The 20306-nt window shown below is 39.7% G+C and overlaps 1 protein-coding gene across 1 annotated transcript in view; it reads left to right on the plus strand.

The window, feature by feature from the left end:
• Positions 1-20306, plus strand: part of Col4a4 (collagen type IV alpha 4 chain) — a 118245-nt gene that overhangs the window by 32951 nt on the left and 64988 nt on the right. Inside the window, exons 8-21 of the mRNA XM_027941922.3 lie at positions 1986-2021; positions 3700-3762; positions 4800-4835; positions 5039-5080; positions 8213-8293; positions 9008-9061; positions 9335-9394; positions 9931-9975; positions 10282-10335; positions 11108-11177; positions 11745-11849; positions 16005-16169; positions 17370-17459; positions 18359-18522. Of these exons, the coding sequence (XP_027797723.2) occupies positions 1986-2021; positions 3700-3762; positions 4800-4835; positions 5039-5080; positions 8213-8293; positions 9008-9061; positions 9335-9394; positions 9931-9975; positions 10282-10335; positions 11108-11177; positions 11745-11849; positions 16005-16169; positions 17370-17459; positions 18359-18522 (1065 nt within the window). The remainder of the gene's footprint in view (positions 1-1985; positions 2022-3699; positions 3763-4799; positions 4836-5038; positions 5081-8212; positions 8294-9007; positions 9062-9334; positions 9395-9930; positions 9976-10281; positions 10336-11107; positions 11178-11744; positions 11850-16004; positions 16170-17369; positions 17460-18358; positions 18523-20306) is intronic.

Here is a 20306-nt window from a genome sequence, read left to right on the forward strand (position 1 = left end):
GAATTATGGAAATCTTCTAGCACTATCATTTATAAATTAAGTGCTTCTGTGTTTTTAGCAGACACACTGATGTACAAACATTCCAAAATAAGCTCTTGAGTGACCAACTCATCTCTGTAATATAAGACGTCATGGATAAATAAAGGATGGTCAGAAAAAAATGATGATCAAGAGAAAATATAGTACATTTTCAAGACATATGGTTATACCCTCTAAAGGAAGAATATTCTACCACAATTAGTTAAAACTCATCCCAGACTGCTACTAGACCCTAAGTTCTGTGGCCACACTAGAGTGCTGATCCTTTTTGAGAGCTCACAGTATTTATTTGTAGTCTCTGCCCCCATTCATACATGAACAGCAAGAACTATGATTTTTCTTAATGCTTAAACAATATAATAAACTTCATAGCAAAACAGGGTCATTCCAGGAGCCAATGTGGTGTGTTGGAATGAGCAAACTGACCCTTAGTTACCATGTGACCTCAAGTCATCCCTTGACACTCATTTCCCTTCCTTATGAAAGAAAATTAAAATACTATTTACCCTGCTTTCCTCTCAGCATTATCAAGATGACCTGTTATAACAATTCAAATTGCAGCATATTGTAAACTGTAACGTACTTCCTATATTAGTTATGGGGATTATTATTATCTTTCTGTAACTGTGATGATAGAATACTCGTGGAAAGAGAGGAGGTATAGAGAATTCCTTGTCTTAAGCAGAAACTAAATAAAAACAGTCTGTAGATCAAATAACTTTGAGAAACCATGTTCTTAAGTCCATATCCACTTCTGACCCATTCAGATGGCTATTATAAAAAAATGACAAAACTAACTGGTGTTGGCAGCTACCCAGAGAGTTGGACCCCTTGGTCATTGCTGGCGGGAATGTAAAATGGCTTAGCCGCTGTGGAAAACAATAGAGCAGTTCCTCAAAAAATTAATCCCAGGTTCCCATATGACCCAGCAATTTCGTTTCTGGGGTACATAACCCAAAAGACTGAAAGCAGAGTCTGGAACAGGTACTTTTGAATCCATAGCAGCATTCTTCACAATTGCCCCAAAGTGGAAGTTGCCCAGGTGTCTATCAACAGATGAACGGATAGGCAAATGAGTATGGGTGGGTGCATTCCTACAAACGTGTATTCTTCATCCTTTAAAAGGAAGGGAATTCTGACACATGCAACAATAAGCATGAACCTTGATCACATAATGCTAAGCGGAATAAGCCAGTTGGAAAGGGGTAGATATTGATTCCATTTACATAAGGCCCTCGGTGGTCAAACTCCTAGAGAAGTAAAGTGGAGTGGCAGTTGCCAGGGGCTGCGGGGGCCCCTGGGGGAGTTAGTGTCTAATGAGTACAGAGCTTTCTCTGGGGAAGATGAAAAAGTCTGGAGGTAGGCCATGGTCATGCTTGAATAATAATGCGCATGCACTGAGTGCCACAGAAATAACTGTACGCCCCAAAGAGGTTGAGATATCTTATGCATAACTTATATTTTTTAAGAGTCTATATCCAAGTGAATACACACCTAAAACAGGTTGAGTCTCAGTGCAGAGTCGATCATTACGTCTGGACAGAAGCAAGTTTGAGAGACACTCCCCAGAGCCCCTTCTACATCCCCTGTAGGGTGGTCGAAGGAGCAAGGCCAGGTGTGTCCATGAGACCAGAGACAGGCAAACTGCAAGGAGAAGGGCCAGTGCAGTGAGAACTTAGATAAATTTAAACAGAAAGGCAGTCTTCATCTTCATTCTATGTCATCATGACTTTACAGTCCCCACTGAGTAGGAGGAGAATTCAGGGCCTGGGAATGGAGAAGGACAGTCACCTCCCCAGCGTTGATCTTCCCAACACTAAAAAATTGAGCAAACCCCACCCTTAGTCCAGTCTAAATAATTCCTATGTGTGTTCTCATTTTTACATCCTGTGTGTTTTAGGGAAATTGTGTGGCTCTTATAAAATCATATGTTGCTATTTTTACAGGGAGACAGAGGGGACCCAGGACCACCTGGCTTACCAGTAAGTCTCCCAAGCAGGCCCCATGCTTCTCTTTCTTCTGCAAACAGCCTACCATGCACTCAATTTTAAACCCAGCAGGACCAGCTTCACAATTTGATGGTCCCATCTGATTCCAAAAGAAAATGTAGATCCCTTATTTAACAATTGTTAAGAACTTCAGATGGAGACAGCAGAGCATGAAGTTCATCTGTGACAGGCACACAGGTTGAGGCCCACAGGGCAGGCCTTGGTCTCATGAGGCCTCCCCTTATCTTCCCTTCTCTCTTAACCATCATTTGGGTTGATCAGGTCTATGCAGACACTTAATATTTAGGAAGGTAAGTCTGCTTAAAAACCCCATATATAATAGGCCTCCTGCAAATACCAAGTGGAAATTATTTTACTCTGTCTCTCGGTGCCATTTTTGCCTGCCAAATCAGCAATTGCATATCCTATTTAATATTTTGCTCCACATCCCCTTCCCTGAGATGTCGGATTCAGTGATGACATTAGTCTTGTAGAAAGTGAGATGTCCTTGATGGCACTGTTAAAATCGCAATTGTCCTGTTCATTCTCCTAATGAGAGTGATTTCATTACACACTTGCAAATCATTTGACAGGAGCAGTGGAGCAAAGGGCCTCTCTCCACCCTTCCGGGGTGACCCAACTGTAACCATTCCTTGCTAAAGTGTTCACGGTTATGCCACAGTAAAAAGGAAAAATGTAATAACCAACCTAGGTGCCCGTCAACAGATGAATGGATAAAGAAAACGTATATGTACAATAAAGTATTACTCAGCCATAAAGAAGAATGAAATTATGGCATTTGCTGGTAAATAGATGGAACTGGAGACTATCCTAAGTGAAATAAGCTAGACCCAGAAAGTCAAAGATCAAATGTTTTCTCTGATACATGGAAACTAGTCTCAAATAAGGAGAAAAAGAAAGAAAGAAAAGGGTAGGGGGAATTCCATCAAAATAGAATAAATATCAGTGAAATAGAGGAAAGGGATTGAGGAGATGGTAGGACAGACAGGATAAGGGAGCAACAGTGGCTGAATGTGACCTGACTGTCCTATGTATGTCTATGAACACATCACAGTGGATCTCACCATGAGGCATATCAAAAGACACTAATTAAAAAACAATCTCCATGTAAATAGCAGAAATCAGTGGAATAGAGGGAAGGAAACAGAGGCAGGTAGAAGGGAGGGAAAAAGGAAGGACTGACTTAGGGAAATTTATGTTCCATGCTCGTATCATTGTGTAAGCTATGCACAAGTCTTAATGTTATGTATAGCTAAAAAGAACCAATAAAGATTATAAATACACGCACATTTTAATATTAATTAACATAAACTAATATCAATGTTTTTGAAGCATTCTGATATATACCAAAATAACAATATGTAGAAATTTTATCAGTCTAGCCGCAAGTTTTCTTCTCAACTTTTTTTATACAAGGTTTATTTGTAAAAAAGTAGATTGATTTCTGGGTGTTTACAGGACCCTACTGTAGGGTTTGTCCCACCACCTGGAGACTGCCCACTCCGGCTCTGTGGACACTGCTCCAGCTGAGGACCTGTTGGGGGGATTGATTAATTTGATGGTTTTTATCTATTCTGATTATATGTGGCTCTTGCTGTAAGGGGTGATTATGATTTATCAAAATGAATGTGCTGATTTTTCTCCTGTATAGGGACCTAGGGGTACAAGAGGACCAGCCGGCCCCATGGGATATCCTGGAGCACCAGGGTTAGTGGTAGGTACAGCTCTGCTGATGCTATCCCTCTACAAACCCAGAGTTGACATTAAGATGCAGTAAAAAGAAAAAGAAGAAATGAAAAAGGTCAAGTTTCAGTCTTGGTTCAGACATACGTGGGCTCTTTGAGAGGTCATAAAATCTGTCCATTCAGCAAAATCGCATCATTACTCTCTGGAATCCATCTTCACACACAGGGACCCCAGCGATAAGCCACTGTATTCATATTCATATCGAACTGTAGCCCATCCACGATAAAAAGTCAGTCTTTTGGAGGCTGAGGCAGGAGAAGCGCAAGTTTGAGACCAGCCTCAGCAACTTAGCAAAGCCCTAAGTAACTTATTGAGACCCTGCCTCAAAAAAATAAAAATCAAAAAGGGCTGGGGACATAGCTCAGTGGTAAAGCGCCCTGCCCTGGGTTCAATCCCCAGTACAAAAAAAGTCAGCCTTTTATGTTTTTTTATTTTTAATTGTCACATAAAACTGTACATTCATGGGGTTCAGTGTGATATTTTGATACATGTTTACATGTATGATGATAAATCAGAGTAATTAGCATACCCATCACTTCAAACATTTATCAAACCTTGTTATTTTTCAAATTTTGTTATTAATAATAACTTTGTATATTTTTCAAACTTTGTTTTTGAAATATTTAAAATCCCCTCTTCTAGCCATTTTGAAATATACAGTAAATTATTTTTAACTATAGTTGGCCTGTTGTGCTATAAAACACTAGAACTTAAACTTCTTAGAAAAGTACCTAACTGTTGTGCCCATTACACAACCCTTCTCCCTGCCCCCTCCTCCCCTTCCCAGCCTGTCCAGCCTCTGGTATCTACGACTCTCCTACCCTCTACTGCTAGAAGATCTTTTTTTGTGTGTGTGTAGGGGGCTTCCACATATGAGTGAGAATATGTCATGCACATTTTAAAATCAAATGTTTGTTTCCCAAATAAACTTAGGGCAACCAATAAAAAATATATTCTGATGTCTAGGACTGATAATTGATTTGTGGGTTTTTGTCATTGATTTAGGGACTTCCGGGCCATCCTGGGAATCCAGGTTTGAAGGTAGGTGGTCATGAGTAGGATACCTAGACACAGCCCATGCTCAGTGAAATACTGGTCACCTGTATCTGTCAGTTATCTTCTTCCACCTATCAAAGTATTTAAACCTCAACTAATTTATTTACTTAAATGTTAATAAGTAGTCTTAATTAATTTTAATTACTTTTTTAACATTCAAAAGCAATTAGATTTATTTTCTTTTTCAGGGCAATCCTGGTGTAGGAGTGAAAGGTCAGATGGGAGACCCGGTAAGGACCCCCTTTTGCCACGAGGATCCTGGGCTGAAATGTGCATGCTGTCTAGTTGTGGAGGCTCTTGGATCGTTGGGTTCAGGTCTAGTGTCTGCCTGATTTTATGACTGAGAATTTCTCTTTGATGAATTATTATGGCACCATTACCTCTGACTATAAAATGGCAGTTTTGACCAAATTTAACACTATGTTCAAGTTAATTTATATGACACATTTCACCCTAGCAAAAAGAGATTTAGCATTTTTAATAATATATCTACAGTGGCAGTTTTGTGTAATTGCTAATTTGTTTGAGTTAATTTCATTAAAACCCTAAACTCCATACATAAATATAAGTAACTGGATCCAAGCGCATTTAGTAACATGCTCACCCTCCCTCCACTTCTCCTCAATGTCCCCTTCACCCCCAACCCCCTCAAGGTCCCCTCTCCTGCCTCCCTTACACCCACAGTCCTTTCTGCTGAAGCATGAAACTTAGTAAAGATAAGCTTGAGAAGAGTGATTTAAGATGGCAGCTATCTGGAAAGAATCTGAACGTCTTAGATGAGTGGCTCTTTTAGCAACTGTGGGGAAGAAGATATTGAGAATCTCTTATGTGTAAGGCCAAGATTGACACTGAGTGTGGAGACTTGGTAGGACAAACCTTATTCCTGCTCACAGGGGGTTCTGATATGCTTAAGTTTGAGATAGTCATTTTACAGATAGTCATTTTACTACACAATAGTCAAAAATGCATAGGAAGCTAGGCGTGGTGGCCCATGCCTATAATCCCAGCAGCTAAGGGGGCTGAAGCAGGAGGACTGCAAGTTCAAAGCCAGTCTCAGCATCTTAGTGAGGCACTAAGAAACTTAGCAAGAACCCATGTCAAAATAAAAAATTCATAGGAAGATTTCATGATGTGGGGAAATATTTATGATAGACTGTTGATCAGAGAGTTCAGGTTAAAGAAGTAGAAACCTAACATTGCAAAAAGAGCAAAAACAAAAAGATATTAAAATATACATTAGAGAGGGATTTCTCAACCTCAGCACTCCTGATAGCTCACTATTGTGGGAGCTGTCATGTGTATTGCAGAATCTTTGGTGGCATACTGGACCTCTCTCTGCCCACAAGATGCCAGGAGCATCTCCTCCATGCCCAGCCCCCATTTTGACAACTAAAACTCTCAGTACATTACAAATGTCCCCGGGGGAAAGGGTATTCAACCCACCATCAAACCTCTCTTAAATTCCTCTAAACCTCATTTTTCTTCTCTGTGAAATGGGTGTCATATACTGCATAATTGTAAGTATTATTTTATTGAATAGATAATGCACATTAAATGTTTACTATCATACATAGAAAAGAACAAAGCAAATTCCCAAATATATAATTATTAAAACCATTATTGAACCACTGACTTATGACTGAATGAAAAATACACTGAAACAATCTTTTTTGAACTTGGGAAATTGGGGACCCTCAAGAATACCTTTGCCAAAGCTGCAAAAGCCCACATTTCCATTTGAGACAGGGTGTCACAGGGCCAGGCAAGCATTCCAGCCAGGGCCATTCAGTGCCACGGCAGCTGAATGCAATTGCAGACTCAGGCTATAGAATAACATGGAGGCATTTGGCTCTGGGCTGGCCCCTCAAATGATCTAAAAAATGCTTATAGTAAGTCTTTTCGATTGGCTGGGGAATGAAAGCATCGTTTGGAATTTGGGTACAGATATCTCCTGTGTTCAAGAATATGTTTTCCCATCCTGTTTTAAGAAACACAGACCTAAATGGTTGTGACTAATTATTTCCAGACAATCTGATTATGGACTTTTTATAGTTCAGCCTTTGGATTTTCCTTCTTTGCACTTTTGACTACACTGAATATGTGGTACTTTCATAGCATGAAAAAATATTATCGTGGCCCATATTTTAAAGACATATCAGGTTTGTTGGCCTCTCAGGGTTTCATTTGGGGTCATCTCAGAAAGGAAAGTTCTCACCCATACATGCTGCTCATTTACCTGAGTGTTATTGATCTGTAAGATGCACCATGTAGAGCAGTTGTTACATTGCTGTACATGTATAGCCACTTAGTAATGCTAAATGTGAAGTGCTGAGGCTGTGAGTCCCCTAAGTGTGTATTGTAATGTATTTTTGCCTTTACAGAGTTGATTTTATATATCTGTGACCTGTACTTTCTACTCCACTTTTATTAGGGGCTTTTCCTCCATTCCATGATGTTTTCATGTATATTTTTGATTCTTGTGTTATGCTGTTAAGCAGCAGGATACATCAAGAAAAATTGAATAATTCTAAGCTTAGAATAAAGGTAATATTCACAAAAGTGTAAAATAATTACCTTCTAGTTAAGGGTGAGAATTAATGGCAAAATCAATTTAAGGGACTTTTTTTTTCCTTCAAGAGAACAGTATCTATAATGACACAAATAAAAACTTTTGGCTAATTATTTTGTACAGAGAATTGAAAATATTATTTAAAATAAATATGAAACAACCTAAATTTTTTTGAATATAAACTATAAAAAGACTAACTCTAACCAGAGTGGAATGGCTTATATATTATAGTATATTCTTAAGATGGATTATTTTGTAGACATTAAAAATCTTGATTCTGAAATTTTAGTATGATAGGAAAATTATCACAAAATATTGTCATAAAATATAAAATTACTTAAGAATTTAATAAAATAACAATTATATTTTATATTTTAAATTATGCTTAAGTAATTATATAGATTATCCTCATAATAGTACATGTTAAATTGCATTTAACAAACCACTTATTCACATATATGTATGTACACATATGTCAATACATATTATCTATGCACACATATATGTGGAGATACTTAACACCACTAAAAAACTATACCAACCTCTAATGGAGATCATATCTAGATGGTAAGATTATGGATCATTTTGATTTTTTAAATTTATTTTTAACCATAACCATTTATTACATTTTGCTAAAAATATTTTAAATTATATGATGCATTTGCCATGATTGGTATTTTAAATTCATGACATGCAGGATTAAAAGCATTATACCATCATGCATGGGTGAAAGTTTTCTTTGTTTAAAAATGTGAATTAATATGAAATTTCTATTCTCTTGATATTTTTAAAGGGTGAGGTTGGCCAGCAAGGTTTTCCTGGACCCACCTTATTGATAGAGCCCCCTGATTCTAGTCTCTACAAAGGAGAGAAGGTAACACCCCGTCCATAAGTCACTTTGGTGAAGTTGTAATAGAAAGTATTCTCTGAACATGTACCTATGGCCCCAGAGTGCTGAGCTCCTCATATGCATCCCTGCAACCCCTGTTCTCAAAGCTACCCAGCTGCTGAGTGGCAGACCTAGCTGGGCTGCTAAGCTGTGCCCAGTCCTCCAAAACGTAGGGCCTCCTGAATGTTGTTTTGATATGTGGACAGAAAAGGCCACTCAGGTCCCAGTTGTCCTTCAGATGTTGTAGATGGATTTAATGTTTTGATGATTGAAAAGGTAACAAATGCACAGAGGTAGACACATAATAGACACTCTGCAAGTAGGAATTCCTCTGTCAGCCTCCAGCATGGATATTACCAAGTCTACATTAGGCTCTGTTGTTCTCAATTTTTGGTTAAATTTCCCCGCCCGACTCGAAATGGGCCACTTCTTTCCACGGCTGCATCTCCAACTTGCAGAATTCCCTGTTTGTATCCCAGTTCCAAGGTAGTCCACCCCCATGCTTCTATACTTCTCCTGTGGTCTGAACAGGGTCAGAGTTGTAGTGTTTACATCTCAGCTGCAGACTGTGACAGGTGATGGACAATTCCTCATTATAGTAAACTAGTGAAACAGGTCGTCAAAAGAGGTGATTTCTGGAAGAGATAGAATTCAGTATGCTAAATAATAAGTCAGATTATTTCCATTGGGATTTTTTAGGGTATAAAAGGAATTCATGGGATGACTGGATTGCCGGGACCACCAGGACATAAGGTAGTTTATTTAAGGGCCTTTTAATTTTCATTTGTATGAGATGCTATCTTAATTCCAAATTTTATTTTACACGGTCCTTGGCATTGCTTTAGATGCTAACATATCTTACTAGAACTTTTCACCTTGCTATAATCCTAGGGGGCCTCTATTCTAAAGTAGTTTTCTGTAAGCTGTCGGACAGTATTTGTTTTTCTGTTTCTCATTTTGTTCTTTCTTTCCATGTTGATGAAAGATTGTTGCTTGAACCTTTCTAAACATTGTCATCTTTTAAAGGGAGAGCCTGGTATTGGTGAAAAAGGAGAGAAGGGTATTCCTGGATTCCCAGGACCTCGGGTAAGGATCGTTCATCATTAACTCTGGTGAATCTGGAGGCCAGGATCATACATGTCACTAGTGGGATGCTCCACTGTGGAGGCCAGTTCCCAGATGGTGCGGGCACTGAGCTTATTTGACCTAGATTTGGTACTGACTGTTTCAATATTGGCTTCCATGGCCATTTTTATTGGTGATGTTGAATAAAGCAAGTATGAATTTTCAGACAAATTATATTGCAGTGATTTCAAACATTTTTGGTGCAGTGCAAGCATTAAGTTAAATAAAATTGGAAGAACAACAGCAATAGAAACACATTCTTAATTGAAACACTGGCCATCATATGAGTTGTTTTTAATAACACTAAACATCAATTAAAGTATCAGATGTCATAAAGAAATGGAATCCTTTTTATATTTATTTCCTTTTATTCACCTACCTTTGCAAAGAAGACTAAATATCCATAGAACAATCTAAGGTTAAAAAAATAATAATGCATTGAGTGGACATATGCATTTTGATTTAACCCTGCTTGTTCATTTTCATCCATCTATTAGGGTGACCCTGGTTCCTACGGATCTCCAGGTTTTCCAGGATTAAAGGTAAACATACACCATTATAGTGATGATAGATGCATTTTCATTAGCAAATGCAGTTCAGAATCAATCACAAGTTGCCCTATTGCATGCCAACATTCACAGAATTGGAAAGGCCAGCATTCATTTTATGGATTGCAGGATTTAGCTGTGGGTGCAAAACCTGAAGCACTAAACTGCCTGATGCAGCCCCAGAGCAGTGTTGAGAGCGGGTCTGAGTGAGCATGCATTGTCCAAATTAAATGAAATTGAGGCAACTTGTCACCTGATCATATGTCATTTTTTAAAATGAATGTTTTTGCTTGTTTTTAGGGAGAACAAGGACCGGTTGGAGATCCTGGGCTGTTTGGATTTCTTGGCCCAAAGGTAAATGACTGAAACTATTTAAGGTAAAAATTTATACCCTTTATGTTATCAAATTTATTTTCAAAAGTATTTTGAAGAATCAAAAAGTGTAACTTTCGAAAGAGTGAATTTTATGTACATTATTTTTATGTGTGCCCTACATTATTGTGCATGATTACTATGTTATCAAATCATTATCATATTAAGCATGATTATGATTTACATTTGAGAAATAATTCTTTTGAAACGGGGTAATAGTGAAAGTTTCAATAATTGCATGGCATTACATAGTATTGAGATGGGGTCTTGAAGAGCAGTCTGCTTTTTACCACCATAGCATTTTTTTCTTTCTTTTGTAACCTCTGTGACCTCACATTCAGTCCTAGCTCAGGACGTAGTTAAAGAAGACAATACTTGCATCTAAAATAAAATGTAGATTCCGATCTTATTAGGTGAATAAGCTATTTGCACTAGAGTACCAAGTGATCAGAGTACATCCAAGAAATTGAGTGATTCCTGAAGAATTTAATTTATGGGAGTAGAATAATTTTGTTGGAGTTAAAATTTATTTTTCTTTTGTGAAAGCTTTGTCAGTTCACCATTTAACTCTATGCTTTGGCTGGAGATTAGGTATATCTTTGTCCTCCTAAGATTCCATAAGTCAATCATTTCTCTAGTCAGCCTATAATCTTGACTTCTTATAAGAATGCACACAGTCCTTCTAACATATGTTTAATACCAAGGCAACACCATTGAAATAATAGTATTTCTGAAAAAAATTGAATAATTTCAGGGGGATCCTGGAGACCGTGGGTACCCTGGACCACCAGGTGTTTTGGTAACTCCATCTCTTCCACTCAAAGGTTTGTGTTCCTTTTTGTTCCCTTATAATTTTTGCAGAAATGGGATTTCAGCGATCCAGACAAAAGAGTCTGGCCAAGTGGTCTTGTAGCTTGTACATCAGGAAGGTTAAATACATAAAGTATAGCAGGAGAATAGATTCTACATGTGCAGGAAAAGATGCAGAGTTGTACATCCTAGTTCATGTCTATTGCCATAAGACATCACATTTTATTTCAGTAGGTAAACTGTATGCTGGGATTTTTATTACATCATCCATCAGAAAATAGTTTTATTTAATTGCCACAAAATGGATCAGATCATTTTTTTTTACTAACATAAACAAGATGCTACAGCCAAGAAAGGCATGGCCTAAATCAATAAGAGAACTCTGCTCAAAGTTTATGTATTTGCAGAGAAGGGATGGCAGAAGGCGATCCCGTCTAAGATATTCCACTTAAAAGGTGGCAGGAAACTGCTTGAGTCTCCTAATTAGACTTTACCAAGCCTCCCCCGCAAAAATCATTATGTCTGAATTTTAAAATGTATACTAAATTTTGTTTATTCACATCTTTCATGATCTTTGGCAGGTCCTCCAGGGGACCCAGGGTTCCCTGGCCGCTATGGAGAAATGGGGGCTGTTGGACCACCGGGTCCCCCAGGTCACCCTGGCAGACCAGGAGACACTTGTCCAGGTAGGAACCCACTATATCTCATATGCCAGATTTCCTACCTCACACACCTGTGATCCTCAACTTTAGTTGAGATTGAGATCAGCTCTAAAGAAAACTGATGCTTGCATTCAGAGCAGATTCAGAATGCTGGGCTCTGAATTTCTAGTGCACATCCAGGGTTAAGGAGCATTGTGCGCAAACCAGTCAATTACTTACTTGGAAGGAATATGGGTTCCTCAGCTGGACCTCAGAGATGGTCAGTCAACAGAGTGGTCTTGCGAGGAAGGTGTGGGTCGTATAACAGACCTCCTACAGAACTGTCACCTCAGACACTATGGAATCTGCTGCTGGGTTATAGTGTTTCCTTAGCTTCCCCAGTCTCCTGGAAGGCTCTCCCTGTTGCCACAGACTTGTAAAATTCTCTTTATCCACCTAGGCCCCAATCTAACTCTTCTCCATGAAATGTGCAGATAAAAATGATGATTGCAAAAGGAAACTTTGATTTAGCCTTACTTCAAAAACAAGAGGCTTTCCACTCTCACCATAAAGAGCCCCCAAAACTATAGGTCACAGTGACATTGGACAGAAAGCCTGGGAAAGAGGTCAACTGATACAAGGATTCCAACTCCTCTGGGAGCTGTGCTGGTCAGTATTCTTGGCAAGTTTAGGGATCAAAAAGGTTGGAAAATGTGTGTGTTCTCTGCACCCAGGGGAACTGACTACATCTGTTGAATGAATGTAATTTTATCTAGCCAGTACCTCTTGTTATAATTACCAAGAGAGCCTGAGAAGATTCCTGAGATATTCAACTTCTAACTTCAAAATTCTTGTTTAATGATCTTTAAATCTACTTTCCTCTTTGTAAGATGTGATGACCACAAAAGTAATGAGCTTTGTTTAATTCATTTAAAGCTAATGTAATCTTGGCTTAATTAACCTAGGATTATGTAAATCAGATAGAATATTCTGTTGGTCAGAAAGCACTGAACTCTGGTCTTAGATTTCTCCTTTGGGGCTTGTTTATAATAAAATAATGTCTCCTGGAGATTGAAATCAAAACACAGTGGGAGGAAGTAAAAAGGGTCACTAGCAGATTCAGATCAAAATAGACAGGAAAATTCTCAATTCCACAGCCCTATTCAAGTAAATAGACCCAATGGTTTTTGAATCTTGACTATAAACCATCATAGTATGTGCTTTTATTTTACATTACATGTACAACTTTCTATCCACACAGATTGAAACATAATAATACCTTTTTGGTATAAGATACATTCTTTTTTCCATTTCATTCTTTTGAAAAAATTTTTTGTGTGATGTTAGACACAATTTAATTGATGTCATGCTCTTCTGTGTGGGGCAAGGCTGAGATAAGCCACCCAGATGGATCAGCTTTCTCCTTGTCCTGAAACAAGACATAAGGCAGCATCCACATCAACCACAGACTGGATGTGGAGAATCCAAGTCAGCTCCCCAGGAAGGCAGGAAGTCCAGATGGTCGCCAAACGCACAGGGGCACACTTTTATCTGTTCTAAGTACACCCATATTTTTAGCCCTGTTATAAAAATTTTATTTGATAATTATCTGTAGTATCTACCATGGGATAAGAAAGGCTTCAGAGTCAGTCAATGATAACCCAATCCCAGCCTTACCATTCAGTGGAAACCACATAATACAATTAGGATAGTAAAACTCTTAGAAATTTACACTATGAACTAGAAACATTCTAATTTCTACTACATACAAGTTTCCCATCTGTAATAGGGAGTCTTGTTAGGGTTGAAAAAGTTATATGTATACAGTCCTTCAAATTCAGCCTGGTGTACAGCAAAATCTCAATGTGTCAGCTATTACTATTGTCACTGATACTTGGCCTAAACTTTCTGTGCCTTATCTGTAAGGTATAAACTCCACAGAGTTCTTTGAGGAGGAAAGATGATTTTTGCAAACATAGGCAAAGCCCCAGCACATGTGTATACATTAATGGTAGCCATTAACTTACCCAGCATGCTATGCTTACCCATTATGACAGGTTTCAGTTGTCTACTGCTGAACAAACTACTTAAAACCTAGAGGTTTGAAACAACAGCAATTGGTGTGTCACCTCTAACTCTGAAGTTCAAGAGTTCAGGAAGGGCTGACGGGAGCCATTCTGACTTTTGGATTTTCCCCCTGTTGCAATCACAGAAGGGGCTGGGACTGGAGATTCAGGCATGGCTCAGCATCTCTTTCCTGTTGCTCGTGTAGTTCCAGGTGCCCTAGATGGACTTTCTACCTAATTTAGGCTTCCTCACAGCACCAGGAACTGCAGAGAATTGAGATTGTTTGGTCACACCAAACTCCAAGTCCCAAATGTCTCAGCTTACAAGGCAAGAGTCTTCCACAAGGGCCACATTCAAGGGAAGGGAACACCCCTTTTCTCAATAGGGAAAAGTCAAGGTTCTACAGGGGCATGTGGGACTGGTGCTATTGTGGGGCCATCTTTGAGAAATGCAGTCTTCCATGGAAAGATTCAGGAACCAGGCAAGCTTAGGCAGAAGGAGCTATCAGAAGTGGTTACTCTCATCCCAAGCTTCCAGCCACTGTCTTTAAGCCACAGACATCACAGATGTCAAGGGCAGCCAGGATTTCCTGCAGTTGTATTACTTGTTTGGACTTTGTCTGAATACCCTAAACACCTTGTTATTGCTAAATATTGTGCTAAACTCCTTGAGTGGATTATTTTGTTTAATCCTCATAACAAGCCTACCAAGTAGATACAGAGGATTTGCTGGCTAAATAACCTATTTAAGATCCTGTAGCTAGAGCAAGAGAGGCCAAATTCAAATCTCACCTCTGTGCTTCCCCACCACCCTGAGTTGCTGTGAGAAGTAGGGTATTTTATATTCCACACAGATAATTATGTGAATCTATGTTTTTCGCCATTACATGGACTTGTAGGTGTATTTGAATTATTTTTTACCAAGTTATTAAGGTGGAAAAATTGAAAAGGTAACAACTTTAATTAAATAAAAAGCACTTCTTTCCCAGTAACCCTAAAACTGTGGAAAAAGTAAGAAAATTTGATTCTTCAAACTTGTCTGTTTCCATTTGTATCATTTATTCAAAGGAGGTGAGGCATTTTAATAGTTGGGATATTCAGGTTTTGTTTTTTTTTTTTCATTTTCCCCTTCTTTAAAAATATGGTTTTTTTCAGATTATTATAACTCCTGTTTTATAGGTAGGTAGCAATCTGCCTTATGGAAAAACAAACTTCTTAAACATCACCTTTTTTGGAGCATTATCAGAGAGAACAGTTTTCTTTTTATTTAAAAAAAAAATAGCTTTATCTTCCAGGTGCAGTGGGACATGCCTGTAATCCCAGGGAGGCTGAGGCAGGAGGATCTCAAGTTCAAAGCCAGCCTCAGCAATTTAGCAAAGCCCTAAGCTATTCAGCAAAACCCTGTCTTTAAATAAAATGTAAAAAGGAGCTGGTGGTTCAGTGGTTAAGTGCCTCTGGGTTCAATTCCTGGTACCAAAAAAAAAAAAAAAGGGAAATTTTTTCTCTTTTGCATTTACTGGCATTTATACTACATTTGGTATGTTCTGGGTCATTCAGAAAGAAGGAATATATATATATATGGAGAGAGAGAGAGAGAGAGAGAGAGAGAGAGATTCTATTAACCTAAAATTATGAGTCTACTACCCGATGTTCTGATGTAAGCATATGGTGTGAAATGATCACCACATTCCAGTTGATTGACATGTCCGTCACTTCTATATAGTGATCATCTGTGTGTGTGGTGAAAGGAATTAGGATCTCTCCTTTAGCAATTTCAAGTACACAGTCCAGTGTTGTCAACTCCCACCCCACGCTGTAATTAGAACTCCAGAGCTGCCTCATCCTGCATAGCTGACTTTGAACCCTTGACCAATATCACCCCATCTCCCTTCCTCCAGCCCTGACATCCTCCATTCTACTCTCTGCTTCTATGGGTTTGTAGACCTCACATGTAAGTGAGATCATGTGGTCTTCCTCTTGCCGGGTGTGGCTTATTTCACTGAGCCTAACGTCCTCTTGTTCCATCCTTTTTCCTTTAAGAAATCTCATGATCTGGAGAAGAACACACTGATTTTCATTTCATCTACAGAAATATTTACTCTGTGTGGTTTTTCATTCTTAATTTCTCTTGCAGGCATGGTGGGACCCCCTGGGCCACCAGGGTTTCCTGGTCCTCCAGGGTTTCCTGGGCTAGTGGGTATTCCTGGGAGACCCGACTCTGCCCCAGGAAAGCCGGGGAGGCCAGGACTACCTGGCCAGGCTGGAGCTCCAGGGCTGCAGGGACGCCCAGGATCAGATGGTAAAGTATCCCTCCTTTGCATTCACTGGTATTTATACTGCATTTGATATGTGAGGTTCATTCAGAAAGCAGGACTCTCTAAATATCAAAAAAGTATATCATGTTTTATGGGCCAACTTAATGATATTAAAATCTATTGCAAATATAAGCTGAAATTGGATTATCATATCAAAGTATGTGCAATTATTTGAGAGTTTAAGTACTAATCTCTCTTGATTAGTCGTCATCATTTTATTTTCTACATTTTTTGGAGGAGATGTCATTGACTCCATTTTCCAACTCTCACGATTAACATGTGCGTGTTTCTGTTTCTGTGTTCTTCTCTATTAACGTTTCCTTTTGTTTCGGGGTGGAATGCTCTCCCTCATCTGCTATATAAGTTGCCCAGTTTCTATAACTATTGTTCTTAGTGCGTGTCGGTTTCCTCCAATTTCGGGTGTTACGGTTGGAAGGGATATTGTTTGTTTCCTGCTGCAGTCTTGGGGAAGGGGCTCTTCCTGTCTTTCTTTGACAAATCCCTCTTTGAGCCTCACCATCATTCCAGTGAGGGCGGATTCTGATACAGATCCAGTTCTTCCCCAGCTCTCCCCACAGCCTGCTTGGATTTCACCATTTTTAGGGTGGACAAGGACTTCCTGCCTCATTTTTTGCCTGTTTGTTCCTCTTCCTTTGTCTTGTAGATTTATGCCTTTTTCTAATATTCTTTTACTGTCTTTAATTCTACCAGGATTTAGGGAATTTATCATTGGCATTTTATCTGTCATCTTTAACCCAACGCCTCCGACATTGTGCTTTTCCAAGCCATCTTTATGTTTTTCTTCATTAACTAATGACTGATATTTGAAGGGAAAAAATATTTTCCATACACCCCATTGGGGGGGGGAGAAGAAGAAGAAGAAACTTGTTTGATGTGTTTTTGTGGTTGCTGTCCACTACCTAGTTCTGTAGCTCTCTAACTTATGGCTGAGAGTAACGAGGACTCTGTCAGCTCTTAGGCCATGCCACGACAGTCACATGGTCTGTATGTGTTCATATTCCTATATCAGGAGAGAGAATCCTTAAGAAAAAAGGGATTGGAGCTTAGGGATGAGAGAGGAACGGGGAGGGGGAGGAGGAGGACGTGAGCGAGAGATTCTCTTTCAATTGAAGACATTAACCAAAACGATGTGACTCTCCCTGCCCCTCTTGCCCACTGTACAGCGATATATTGTAGTGCTGGGCACCCGGGACCACCAGGAATAAAGGGCAAAGTAGGTCCCCCAGGAGGAAGAGGCTCAAAAGGAGAAAAAGGCAAGTGTGATTCAGGGAAAGGTTTTTGGAGACAACCCCAGGTGCAGGGTCTGGGGCTCTGTGAGGTGCACTGTGGGACGGTTTATCCCCATTAGCCATCCACCTTGGCTGTTCCCTGTGAGGCCACCTCAGCATTCTGTGCTGCACTGTGGCTAAGTCACCATGATGTCCATTCCTGTCTCTTAGCCATGAATGCAACTCACACCCAAAGGGTGACTCTACTCACAAGGTCCTCTTGATTCCTTCAGAGTGGCAGAAATAGGACAGTGCTGACATACTATTCTAGTTTCTCTCTGTGGGTCCTGCACTTTCCAGACTCATTGAATGCCTGGGCCTCTATGTTTCTCCACTCTGAATGTAATTGAGTCTTTTTGAGCAACTAAGGTAGTAATAGAACAGAAATACAACTGAGGAGTTTCACCTAAAGGCCTTTTTAAAGACTAAAAGTCCTGATGACTTGGCATTGCATTGTGCTGAATTAGCAATTGTCATAAGCAATGCCATCAATAATCCCTCTTTATATATTATTTTGTTTCCTTGATTATTCAGGGTTTATCTCCTATTTATTTGTTTGTTTCCTCAATGGAAACCAAATAAAGACTTCTCAATCCTTCAGTGGAATTGGATCTCAGTTTTCTCCCTAGAATTTATTAGGGGGAGTTCATTAAGACCCGAAACACTCCCTGAGTTTATATATACTCACCTCACCTCATAGGGAGCATGTCTAGCTACCCCTGAAACCTGCCCCATGCTATATCCCTCATAATCCTTTGTAATAAGAATCGTGTACATCAGAGTCTTTTTGTTCTGTATTCACACGACTGTTTTTGTATAGTAAAGCTCTTATTGGGGATTTTGTTCAGGAAATGTGACAAAGATATCTTCTATCCTTTGCCTAGGAAATGAAGGACTCTGTGCCTGCCAACCTGGTCCTGTGGGCCCGCCTGGCCCTCCAGGACTTCCTGGGAGGCAAGGGAGTAAAGGAGACTTAGGACTGCCTGGCTTTCTTGGAGAAAGAGGTGACCCAGGCCCTCCTGGTCCTGAAGGATCTCCAGGGCCACCAGTGAGTACCTCCTACTAGTTAGAATCTTTCCAGCTACAGAGACAGAGAGAGAATTTAATGGGCCTCTTTCTAGGTCTTAATATGATATATATTTTATGCTTTGAACCTGTGAACATCTTAATGACTAAGAGGTTAGGTACTTGGGGCTTCGGTTGTAGCTCAATGGTAGAGCACTTGCTTAGCATGTGTGAGGCCCTGGATTTGATCCTTAGGACCATATAAAAATAAATGATTAAAATAAAATAAAAGTATTGTGTCCATCTACAACTAAATTTTTTTAAATAAAAATATAAAATAAAATTTAAAAATTTACCTATTTTCATTCATTCTTCCACTCATCATTCATTTATTCAACTAATTAATATTTATTAAGTGCCTACTATGTTTCAGGCACTGCTCCAGTTGGGAAGGACACCAGAACAGTCCCTTCCCTCCCAGAGCTTCAGGAAGGACACAGAACATGTAACAGATAAGTGAGTAAATTCAGGGCATGGCAGATGGTGACAAAGGCCATCACCATTGAGTGTGGCTCCAGTGAGAATGAGGGAAGAGCAGGAAGAGATGGCCTCAAAGAGGTGGCTGGAGTTAGGTGTGGCTGCAGAGCATGGTGCTTGGCAGGTGAGGTAGATCTGAGCTTTGGGCATCATGAAGAGCCAGGGGAGGGTTTTAAGAAGAGACACACTCTGACATTCATTTTGAATAAATCACTCCTGCTGGTTTTTCTGTGCAGAAAAGACCACAGATAAGGGAAGAAGCGAGAAGCTTAGCCAAGGAATCCTGATGACACTGGGTTAAAGTGGTGGTGCTGGGAGGGGTGAGAGGTGGTCCGATCCTAGGTAGATTCTGAAGATGGAAGCAACAGATTGACTGTTAGCTTGAACAGAGGATACAGAACGAACAGAAGTCCAGGATGCAGCTGAGTTTTTGGCCTGAGTCTTTGGAAGAAGGTTGCCCTAGACTGAGATGGAGAAGACACTGGAAGGAGCCGGTACTGGTGGAGAAGGAAGCAGTGCCTGTGGGGCATTCCAAACAAGCAGGTGTCTACTAGACAAGCAAGTGGAGATGTCAAGGAGGCAGCGGGAGGATTTCAACTTCAGGATTCAGACAAGAGGTCTGGGTTGGAGGTCCAGATACTGGCTTTGTCAGAGTTTGCGAGATGTTCAGTGCCAGAAGGTTGAGACCTAGTTCAAGTTCTTATTTTCTAAGAGTTACAAATGAGACTTTCTGCTGTCTGACCCCTCAGAATAAAATCAAAGACCACTGGGGCCTCTGTGGAGGCTATGGTCAACCTTTCTGTCCACTCCTTATTAAAGAGTTTAATTTTGGGGCAACCTGGGCTTGACCATCAGGCCCAAAGTACTCTTCTTCATTTCTCCCAGAAAAAAAATATATCATGTAAAGAAGGTTCCAATCTGAGGGCTTAAAGCAAAGGTGACAATTAAGGTCTCCAAGTCCCTCTCTCATCACATAAAGCACGCTCACAAAGTCTACTTCACAGGAAGCTGGTCCTTGATGCCTACATGTTGAATGAACATGGTTATATAATAATTTGCATTTTTAAGTTTGCTATTTTTTTAATTCAACATTTTATCACAGCTGTTTTCATGTGTGGATACTTACTCATCTTAATGACATTGTTGACAGCTCTAAAATATGTTTGTGGCTTTACACTGAGTTGCTTCTCAGGGCAAGCACCTTTGAGCATGGTCATGCAGGGTTATCCTGGGCAAGGTTTGCTTATTTCAATTGCTCTAGGGCTTGCATTTTCCAACTAGCCCCATTTC

This window comes from Marmota flaviventris, chromosome 11 (assembly GCF_047511675.1).
Source record: "Marmota flaviventris isolate mMarFla1 chromosome 11, mMarFla1.hap1, whole genome shotgun sequence".
NCBI classification, from domain to species: Eukaryota; Metazoa; Chordata; class Mammalia; order Rodentia; family Sciuridae; genus Marmota; species Marmota flaviventris.